Source organism: Macrosteles quadrilineatus, unplaced genomic scaffold (genome assembly GCF_028750875.1).
Source record: "Macrosteles quadrilineatus isolate MER2022 unplaced genomic scaffold, UCM_ALF_1.0 Scaffold_142__1_contigs__length_272657, whole genome shotgun sequence".
NCBI lineage: Eukaryota > Metazoa > Arthropoda > Insecta > Hemiptera > Cicadellidae > Macrosteles > Macrosteles quadrilineatus.
In genome coordinates, this window is record NW_026542735.1 from 128791 (window position 1) to 140166 (window position 11376).

An 11376-nucleotide genomic window follows, 5' to 3' on the forward strand; every position below is an offset into this window, starting at 1 on the left:
GCTAGGTTAGCGAAAAACAAAATTAAATTAGGCCTACCTCTTTTGTTACCATTTGTCCATCCGCTAGATAATATTTTTTTAAATAACCCTTCATACGTAAAAATCAGTTAAGAAGGACGGTTGGAAAAGGATGTTACAGAGAAAATCCTTATTGTATTAAGTATATAGAATTGCTTTACATTTTAGACCCATGAGTTAGGTGTGAGTCTACGTGAAAAGAACGAAGTCTACCAAGTTGCCTTCCTCGAAGAATCCCTCAAACACTTTTCTTCTAGACTGTATTAAGTCGATTTTAATCACGCGAGGGATTTAATAAGTACTATAATTATAGTTTTATGATAATTCAAACCAAAATACAGCAAAACTCTGTGAAATTACTCTTCTATTCTCTAAATGATAGTATTTCGTAGACTAGTTTATTTTTTTAACTCAGGTGAGTTATAGATTACAGTTAATTGATTTCTCAAATGCATTCAAAATAATATTGATATTTAAAATTATTAAATATGAATTTTCATGCCCACTTTACTTCTTTCACTTCACGATTCGTTTTGCTATTTAATCTGACGTTGTGAATTGGTAGAACAATGTATTTTAATAAATTCTACTTCTTTATCATAGGTATTGTCGTTTGAACGTACGATGCTCTTGTGTTCATTTCGTGATCGTATGCGTTCAATCTCCATCCATACATTATTGAACTATGAACATTTCAGATTACAAGGTGGCTAGTTCAATCCTGAAATGATAAAAGTCGAAGTGATTTCGGCTATTCATGCTACTTTTAGTCAAGGTCGATTTTATTGAATACGTGTTTGGATTGCCCTCTACAAAAATGTAAAGATTCCATTTTCGAATCTAAATGAATCATAGCTATTTTAAATAATTCTTAGAAATCTAAATTTCACCCATAAATTTATCGATAACTCAAAAAATTACTAAGACGAAATAATTTTGGTTAAAAATCCAAAACTCCATTGGCTTAACCACAAATTTACTCTTCGTACTATTCTTGACCGTTTACACGTCCATCGTCCAATTACATAATCGTACGTTTGCAATCAAAATCGCACATCAATGTCACCCACCTGTTCACCTTCAGATAGGGAAGATCGGCTATCGGTCACGCTCAACCTCAGCTTCGATACCGACATTCTAGGGTTCATACACTCTGTACCAAGCATTGGGGCAGGTCAACGCCCAAAAATTGATAAAAAAATAAAATAAATTGTTAAAAAATAAAATTCAAAAAAGCAAAAATTACAACGATGGTGGGATGAGATGGAAATTTTCCAATGGGAAAAAACTATCCCCGATAAAATCCTTTGGGGAAATTTCTATACGGAAAATAAGGAGAGGGAATTTATTTAAAAAAAGTCACGAAGACAATTGTAGCAAAGATGAACGCCCGCAAGGCGGATTCCGACCTTGGGTCTGCTCTATCACTGGCATCAGGGAGGCCGCGGGTTCATTCATTCCCTTATAAATACTCACTTTTTGCCGGGAAAATCACATTCACTCCCAACAGTCCAAAATGGTCTCCAACGGATTCGTCGCCCTCTTCGTCGCCGTCGCCATCCAGGTAAGCGCCATTTTGAGTTCGGGAAAGTTTGAAATATTACAGATGTTTAAAGTTTTCACACTCATTTGACGTTTCAACATTTTATTTCGCTATCCATTTTTAACTTAAAACATTTCAAAGTTCAAAATTCCAAATCGTTCATCCCCTTTAGGGAACATAACTGTATTTAAATTTTTGACGAGTACTTTTTGGTTTCGTTGAAAATATCAACATTAAAGTAAAAGTTATGTTTAGTCGAGACGATTTTGATCTTCGTTCATATATCGGTTTCCTGCTTGGCAAGCATATTGGTGACCCTATAACCTTGAATTGAGCAGAAACAGCAAATATTGCCACTACGCCGAACTGTTGCCTCATCCGGGTTAGACACACAATTATGCTTGGACAATACTGAGACGGAAATTCGTGACATTATTGTTAAAATATACCAACGTAAAGAGTAATTTTCATTAAATTATTTAAATAAGTAGTTAATCCATGTTTTGATCTTTGAATGCATATTTCTTGAATTGAAAACCCCCTTAAACACAATGGCTTTGGTTTGAATTATGTAGGATACTGTAATTTGATTATTCATTACTTTTTGAAATTTTCAAACAGTGAAGCTGATTTTTTATACACAAATATAACTCTTAGATACCCAAAATGAGACCAAGATTTGTATTATGATGTATAAGAACGCCCCAAAATTAGTATTTTTGAATAAAATATATTTTTGATCTCCAATGGATAAAAAGGGTTGGAAACAAACCATGTTTCAAATTAAAACGTCATAAAATAATTAAACTATTAAAACCCCATTGAATTACGACTTGGAGAAGTGTTTCGGAGTTTATGAGTTACCAGCTTAGGTCATTAGCCTTCTATTCTGGAAACTATTAGGTATGTTGGAAATAAAGCAACTTATTAGAGTTAGCAATGTAAAACTGAATAAATTGATTAAAATATTAAATAAGCGTCAATTCACAACTACTACGTTTCCTTGAGTTATTACTCGCCGATGAGATGGAGAAGCGAAAATATCACTACATTCAGCATAAAGAAGAGTTTATTTGTAACATAAAACGACTTGGCTACTGGTACAATACTTGACTCAGTAACAATAGGAAAATGTGATTTTAAATGGAGCTGTAAGTTGAGACCGAAGCAGCACAGTTCTAGTATTAGTTCGTAACGTGAACAGAAAACCCGTGATGTAGTTGAATTCTTTAAAATTTCAATGATCTTTGTTTTGACGAAGTATTGTTTTTGCAGGCCGCCGCCGCTCACTACTACGACGGCTGTGGCTGCGACCCCGTCCCCAGCTGCGAACCCGCCTACACCGTGGGCTGCTGCCCCGGCCCCGTCGTCGAGAAGAACACCGTCGTCAACAAGGCCGTCAACGTCCCCTACACCTACCAGGTCCCCACCTACTCCAAGAAGTGCTACCAGCAGCCCGCCGGTGTCGACAAGAAAGTCATCCCTTCCACCTACGAGACTTGCCCCGTCTGCGAGACCTCCCAAACTATCGTCAAGGTCCCCACTACTGACATCGAGGTCCAGCAGACCCCTCTGTGCAAGAAGACCTGCACCACCAGCGAGTACATCATCCAGATCCCCATCGTCGAGACCACCTGCACCAGCACTCCTCTGTGCAAGAAGACCGTCAAGACCCAGGACAACCTTTTGACCACTTGCGCCAGAAAGACTTCCTGCGCCAAGCAGGTTTGCACCCAGAACAAGGTCATCGAGACCCCCTTGACCAGCACTGTCTGCCAGGACTACCAGGGATCTATCTGCAAGACTGGTTGCAAGACCGTTATCCAGCCTGAGATCAAGAAGTCCTGCGTTCAGCTTCCTCCCTACAAGTGCCTGAAGCCCACTGGCTACTCTGCCCCCGCCTACGGTGCCTACGCTGACGCCGCCTACCCCGCTGCTTCTTACTACCCCGGCGCTTCTTACCCCGCCGATTCTTACTACCCCGGTGCCTCTTACGCCGCCGACTCTTACTACCCCGGCGCTTCCTACTACTCCGGTGCCTACGACGGTGCCTACGCCGACGCTGTCTACCCCGCTGCTGCTCCCTGCGGTTGCGGCTGCTAAGTAACAATCATTTCACAAGACTGAACCAAATTTTGGGAATTATTTTTGAAAAATATAAATTAATTGTTGATGTAAACACCTCTTTTACTTTACAGTTTCCTTGTGTCTCCTAATTTAGTCTTATGGCTTTAAATCCTGTCTAATGAAACAGCTGATTACAATTATCAGCTATTCTAACAATTGTCAGCTGATTACAGCTGATTATTGTTAAAAAGTAACAAAGCCACCCAAGGTGTCTTACCTTATTATACACCATCCAATCATATTATGGTCTTAGTGACTTATCCATCTTGAAATTGATCATGTATAACAGAAACAAGACTTATTTATAATTGTTTTAAGCTCCATAACTGTTACATTGATTTCACGTGGTAAGCAATAACACTCTGGCAATGTTAAGAGGCTTATTTAACTATCAACTATCGAATACTTGGATTTTTCTGAATTGTAAGTAACATTAGGGAACATGACTCAATCAATGTACAGTAGAAACTAGGATAAAAAAAGAAAAATAACAACAAAAGAATTACAAAATTTAATTTCTCTTCGTCCTGTATCCATATGTTTACGCCAAACTAAAGCTAAAATGAAATTCATCTTCGCCTTTTTTTGTACGAACTATAAAATGAAAACTCTTGCTTTGTCAACGCTCATGCTCTTACAAACACTTTTACAAACTCTTAAACAAAAACCGTGCCCCTCTCACCATAAGGAAAACCGGCATTTGAATCAACCTAACAATTTTAATCTCTCGCTACGTTCGCTCACAAAGCGACTTGGTGACTATTTTTAAATTCCAGACAGTCTAACAAAGATAGCTCGAGTTAGACTAGATTGTTATGACAAAACCGAGTACATAATCTAGTTATCTGATAATTTCAAACAAAAGACTAACTCAGTCATATTGCTTGTGGAATAGTTTTTGTTCAAAGAACATAGAGTCTAAAGAATTTTAAAGTAGAATAATTTCTCTTTAAATTAAACGACATTAATTAACAGAAGATTATTTGTTTTATCTGTGTGAGTTAAAGAGTTGAAATTCAGATAACATTTGCTTAGTGCAATACATTAAAGTAACCGATTTTATTTTTTATCAAGTGAAGTACTCACTGCAAAAATGAATAACATAAATAAATATTGTATGTTATTCAATATTTTATATCGACTTCAACGCAACTAACGTACATTTATGCTATATATTAATGATATATTTATCGATTTTATGTTTTGACATTGAATCTGCTCAAGTAGGATGAGTAAAAACTACTTATACTTAAATAGTAATGTACTTTACTAGATTCGCGTTAGTAACCAAGTACTGTCTACGGTCGTGTTATTTATGATATGGTTTAAAAATATTCTGGAAAAGTTAGTGTAAAATCAATAACATTTCCACAATATGGGTTTACATTTTCAACCAATATTTAGTAAATAAGGTCATCGTATTGGAACGACAGCATGAAATATTCATAATCAAGCAAATCTAAGTCCTCTATGCCAGTCACACGAAAATATCCTATGCTCAAATTTACTTAGAGTTTTTTTCTTGAACACTGTTCATGAATGAACTTATTATACGTGTTTCTACTATATATAGTTAAAAATATAACCCCAGTGTTAACTAATAGATAATTTTGTTACTCGTTATAAAGATGCTACGAATATCCAAATAAATTTTTCTCATAATTCACTCGTAAATTGTTGATTGGAGTCGATATAGAATAATTTGGTCTTTCCCAATATTCGAGGTCTCCCCATAATGAGACCTAGTAGACAAAACTATAGATTGCTAATTGCAATCTATTTTACTGTCCTTAAGTTTATAAAAAGGTACTGTAATCTTCTCTAAGTAGTATTAACAGTCTTAAATTTTTAATCCTGGACTGAAAATCGAAAAGACATGTTATGCGTTCAAGAATACAATTTAAGTGAAAAAATTATCTGGTTAGGAAATATTAAGCTACGTCAATGGAAATTGTATACTGATTTAGTAGCTGATGTCTGGTAACTGATACCCAAATATTTAATCGAATACAAAATTAGTTTTACTAGATAACTATGTTTTATATAACACTTGGTGAACAATCCATTCTTTAACTAGTAGATTCTCACAAAAGAATTTGACAATATTTTGAATGTTTGTAATGAATTTTTAATGTTATTGATATGTACATATAACTTATCACACAAATCAATAACCTTTTTTTTGAACGTAGGAACTAAATGAAAAACGAGTAACAACAAAAACTAAATTAATATTCGTTGAGGGACGTTTTCTTGAATAGATTTGTCAATATAACATGGCTATTTAATTGTAATTACACTACTGTATTAGTTATTTGGCAATTTTTTATACTGTACACACTTTTAAAACTAAACAGTTTCTAGGTACTACACTAGTATCGTGCTAGGACTGATTATTCAATTTACATTGAGTTGAAATTAGAAATTGCTCACTTTGTGTTATGATCCCGAAACAAAATTCGTCTACAAAGACATTAAATGTGGCATGTTTAAAATCAGAGCAAGACGAGACTACAGTAAGTGTTATGTAAAGTAACTTTTTCAACATTTCAATGTATAATTGTAAGTAAACTTATTGAATTATTAAAACGTCTCAACTAAAAGGGACAAGATTACAAAAGGGAAACAAATATCCCATTCGTAATATTAAGTAGAATTAATTCGAGTGCATAGAAGAAATCGACGAGTTACATTCTGTCATTTATTTAAACTATGAACAATATCGTATATTTGTCAAGCGTAGATGTAAATTAAGTAGGCCCCTACACCAAGGGTTAATTCCTTTAATTTACCCACCTTTAATTTAGTCTCAAAGCACCAAAGAAGTCAAATTATTTTTAACATATTTGGCTGGACCCATAATTTCAAAGCCAACACATATTGATTGTGGATTAAATACCCATTAATTAGCATGGCCCTATATTAGACATGATGATGATTGGAGCGTAGAATTGGATGTATGTATGTTGTAGGTGTTTGTTCATTTGTAATTTATATACGACATCAGTATTTTTTCTTCAAAGGAAACAGTCATTTTTGTTAGAAAGCATCATCAATTTATTGACCTATGAGAAATGGTCTCTGACTGGATTTGAACCAACGACCTTCAATCTTAAAGGTGAATACTAACTCGGTATTTTGTCAAAGATATTTTATACGTCCAATATAACCAACGGTTTATTTCATGTACAAGGAAAAGTGGTTTTAACATTTTTTTTAACACTGATCTAATCAAAACAACCCCAATAATCGATACGTATCAATAATCGGTAAATGATTTGCTACTACTTAGTTGCGCTAGTGATTGCGAGATGAGTTATCGGCCTATCGCCGTTTGATCGGTGCGAACATCCTTGACGGTACCTGCCCTATCAGCCGGACAGCAATCAACATTTGATTGCGCGGGTATATATACTCTCCATGCTCATCCCTTGTATCATCTGCCAACCTCACTCAACATGGCCCTCATCCGTTCTATCGCTGTGGTCGCTGTGGCCATCGCCTTCGCCCAGGTAAATACTTTTAGGTTAGGCCATAGAGGAAGATGTATTTCATATAGTATAAACATTATCTGATTGAACGCTGGCCCTCGCCTTTGTCCGGGTAAATATTTTAGGTTAGGCCATAGAGGAAGATGTATTTCATATAGTATAAACATATAGCACTGCCACTGGCTACAACATCCGATTGATAGAAAGAAGTGACCCTCGCCTTTGCCTGGGTAAATACTTTTAGGTTAGGCCATAGAGGAAGATGTATTTCATATAGTATAAACATATAACACTGCCACTGGCTGCAATATCCGATTGATCATAGTGGCCCTCGCCTTTGCCCAGGTAATTTTTTTTGGGTAGGTTAAAGATGTTTACATAGAGTATGAACGTAGAGCAATGAGTATAAACATATGTATGAAAATGCAAACTGTGCTTTTAAATTACACTGCTATGATGTTATTTTTGTATTGAAAAGTATGTACTAGTGTACAGTATACACTTTTTCACACTTAACAAAATATGAAATGCTTGGTATTAAAAAAGTGATACAATAATTTACTTTTTGAATATAATTTTTTATGTGAATAAATGAAAATATTCTTGTTCCAATAATTAAAAATATCGTAAAAATAGCTAACCACGCGTAAAACTCTTCAGGCTGGGCTATTACGGTAGTAACAATTTTAAGCAGTATAAAATAAATGGTCCAGTTTTTAATTTGAATGACAACCCCTATTTTTTTTTTTTTTTTTATAACCAGAATGTGATTCATAAAGTAAATTTTGTTTTATAATGAGAAAGTCTTCAAACCCTGGTTGTGGTGGTCCTCTGAATTCACATATATTAAACAATATGAAAAAGTCAATTTTTGTTGGACATTAATCTATGAATAAATATAAAAAAAATATTGCTCAAATATAAAATATATTTGGTACACTTACGGGAATGTAGCTTCAAATTATTGTTAGTGCATGAGAACAATTTGACTTCAAACAAATCCCTTAATTTTTATATATCTCCTATTTTAACATTTAAATTTATAATTCAACCTATAATATAGTTTATCAATAAACGGACATTGTAGCAATTCAACTGATGACCATTCAGTGAGATTCCAAATGTTTTGACAACTACAATTGATTGTTTGATGCTTATTCCAATAACTCCTTGCTGATGTTTGTAAAATGTGTCAAGTTGTAGTAAACTGTTGTAGTGCCTGGAACCTCAATGTTAGTTATGACCTATTTGATCCAAACCATTATCTTTTAGTAGCATTGACTACATATAGTAGTTAATTGTTAAATTGATTAGTAGAATACCACAGACAATGTCTTCCACTTAGGTATCAGGGTACCTGATTATACAAAACTGCACAAATTACTTTGCAACAAACTAACAGCTGTTCTTGATCATCTGGTTTTTAATAAATGATCCTTACTAATGGCACAGTTGGTCTTAGTCAGCTTAACAAAGCTACAAGGCATCCATTCTACACTAAACATTGACTCATATTTGGGACGCACATAGGTGGCGTCCCCATCTCAAATGATGATCATGATAACAAACACATGGTGAACACATGGTGGTGGTGGTTATGGTGAATCTAATTGCAATAAGTATTGGTTAAGAGTTTGCAGTTAAAAATACTAAATACTGTTATCTGACATGTATACTTTTAAAAGGTACTAGCTGAACCCGGCAGACGTTGTCTTGGCTTTGACTATTTATAATTTAAGTAACGTTACGTTTAAATTTCAAGATGATCTTGTTCGCATGGCTCAATCACGTCCTGGTTGAAATTTGTTCGCTAAGCTCACTCACCTTTAGGTTGGAGCTCGTTCGCTACGCTCACTCACCTTTAGGTTGGAGCTCGTTCGCTGCGCTCACTTGCCTTCAGGTTAGCTCGTTCGCTACGCTCACTTGCCTTCAGGTTAGCTTGTTTGCTACGCTAACTCGCCTCCAGTTTGAAGTTCGTTCGCTACGCTCACTCACCTTTTAGTTGCAAATTAGCTGTTGTCATAAATGTAAAAGAAATAATAGTGCTGCACCCTGTTAGTAATCCTTGTAACTTTAATGGTATTGAACATCATAGAACAGAACCAACTTGTTTAATTGAAACAGCTGTTAAGATTCATTAATTCCATTTCTCATAAGGTTATCATGGGAAACTCCAGAGCCACTGGGGCGGAGCCGATTGGACGGATCACGAAATTGATGGTGTATAAACCTATTCCATGAAATTCTACACGTATGTACCAAGTTTCGTGGCAATCGGTTCAGCGGTGTCTGAGTTTATCACTGCCAAACAAGTACACAAACATCCTCTTTTATACTTATAGATTATGAAAAGAATATACATACAATACAAAAATTATGTAGACAAAATTTTGATAATACACTTGAGTTGTGTTGGGCCAAGAACCTTTTTGCAGTTATAAAATAAATAATAAAACATCTTGGGTCAATGTTATATCCATTAAGGGAACATCATTCTACAGTAGCATGTTGAAACATTCCTTTCCACATTGACACTCTTGGTTTTCGGGTAAAGCTTTTGGGGGAAATAATATCAACCACATTTGTGTAGTTGTGATTTATTGTCTGTAATAATGAAATCAAATTAACGTGAAACTCTTTTGCAGGTGTCCTCCGCTTCCTGCGGTTGCTACGACGGTGGCATCATTGGAGGCCCTGCTGCCTACGATGGCTACTACGGTGATGCCGCCTACGGTCTTGCCGGTTACGGTGCCAACTACGGTGCTGTCTACGGTGCTGGCTACGGTCTTGCCGGTCTTGCCGGTTACGATGCTGGCTACGGTGCTGCCGGTTACGGTGCTGCCTACCCTGCCTACGCGGAGGGATGTTGCGCTGGACCCGTCGTCGAGAAGAACACCGTTGTCAACAAGGCCGTCACCGTCCCCTACCAATACTCCGTCCCCACCTACTCCAAGAAGTGCTACAACTCCGTCGCCGTCGACCGTAAGGTGATCCCCGCCACCTCCGTCTCCCAGCAGTGCGCTGACCAGATCACCACCGTCAAGGTCCCCACCACCGACATCGTTACCCAGCAGACCCCTCTGTGCAAGAAGACCTGCACCACCAGCGAGTACATCATCCAGATCCCCATCGTCGAGACCACCTGCACCAGCGCTCCTCTGTGCAAGAAGACCGTCAAGGCCCAAAGCAACCTGTTGACCACCGTCGCCCAGAAGACTGCCTGCGCCAAGAAGGTGTGCACCCAGAACAAGGTCATCGAGACCCCCTTGACCAGCACCGTCTGCCAGGACTACCAGGGATCCATCACCAAGACCGGAGCCAAGACCGTGATCCAGCCTGAGATCAAGAAGTCCTGCGTTCAGCTTCCTCCCTACAAGTGCCTGAAGGCTACTGGCTACTCTGCCCCCGCCTACGGTGCCTACGCTGCTGCTGCCCCCGCCTACGGTGACTACGCTGCTTACGCTGCTGCCCCCGCCTACGGTGCCTATGCTGGTGACTACGCTGATGTCTACGCCGCTGCCCCCGCCTACGCTGCTGCCCCCGCCTACGCTGGCTACGCTGCTGCCCCCGCCTACGCTGGCTACGCTGCTGCCCCCGCCTACGTTGACGGTGGTTACTACGGTGCCCCCGCCTGTGGTGGATACACCGGTTGCTGCGGACACTAAGTCAAAACAGTTGCAACACGATCACACGATGAAAATGAAATTTGATATTTCATTGTAACAAAAGAATCACTCTTGGTCACAATAAATATTACGTGTTCCTCTCTCAAAACTGTTATCCTCTTTTCACTCTCCTAGCTTTATCATCCACCCACCTTAAATTAACAAAATAATCAAATACAACCAGTTTAATACAAATACAATCTTGAAGAAGAAATAACTTACAACCAGTTTGAAAAGATTATAATTTCAACACAGTACTTAGAAGTAGGTTTTGAAAATTAACGGCTCACTTTAATAGAAATGGCATGTTAATAATGTGATAGCTAGAAATAGCATCCACTATTAATTCCTTAAATCAGTCAAATGCACAGTTTTAATTTTTTTACTTAAATTGATTAAAGAAAGCATACTAACAAGTGAGCTATTATTGAAATTCTATTGTCTACATTAGTTTTCAAATTGTAGTAGTCGATAGGAACATAAAAGATACTATATTTATATTTTATAATAAGTCAACTTTTTAGTTTCCGGT

At 37.3% G+C, this 11376-nt stretch overlaps 2 protein-coding genes across 2 annotated transcripts; both read left to right on the top strand.

The window, feature by feature from the left end:
* The first annotated feature begins 1490 nt into the window (after positions 1 to 1490).
* LOC128982162 (uncharacterized) lies at positions 1491 to 3740 on the top strand. Its single transcript, XM_054401220.1, has 2 exons — positions 1491 to 1582; positions 2837 to 3740. Exons 1-2 carry the CDS (start codon positions 1535 to 1537, stop codon positions 3662 to 3664), a joined length of 876 nt encoding a protein of 291 aa, XP_054257195.1. The 5' UTR covers positions 1491 to 1534; the 3' UTR covers positions 3665 to 3740.
* Positions 3741 to 7094: 3354 nt separating this feature from the next.
* Positions 7095 to 10953, top strand: LOC128982161 (uncharacterized). The gene is made up of 2 exons (XM_054401219.1): positions 7095 to 7200; positions 9825 to 10953. The coding sequence occupies exons 1-2, from the start codon at positions 7147 to 7149 to the stop codon at positions 10842 to 10844; spliced, it is 1074 nt and encodes a 357-aa protein (XP_054257194.1). The 5' UTR covers positions 7095 to 7146; the 3' UTR covers positions 10845 to 10953.
* The last annotated feature ends 423 nt before the right edge of the window (positions 10954 to 11376 follow it).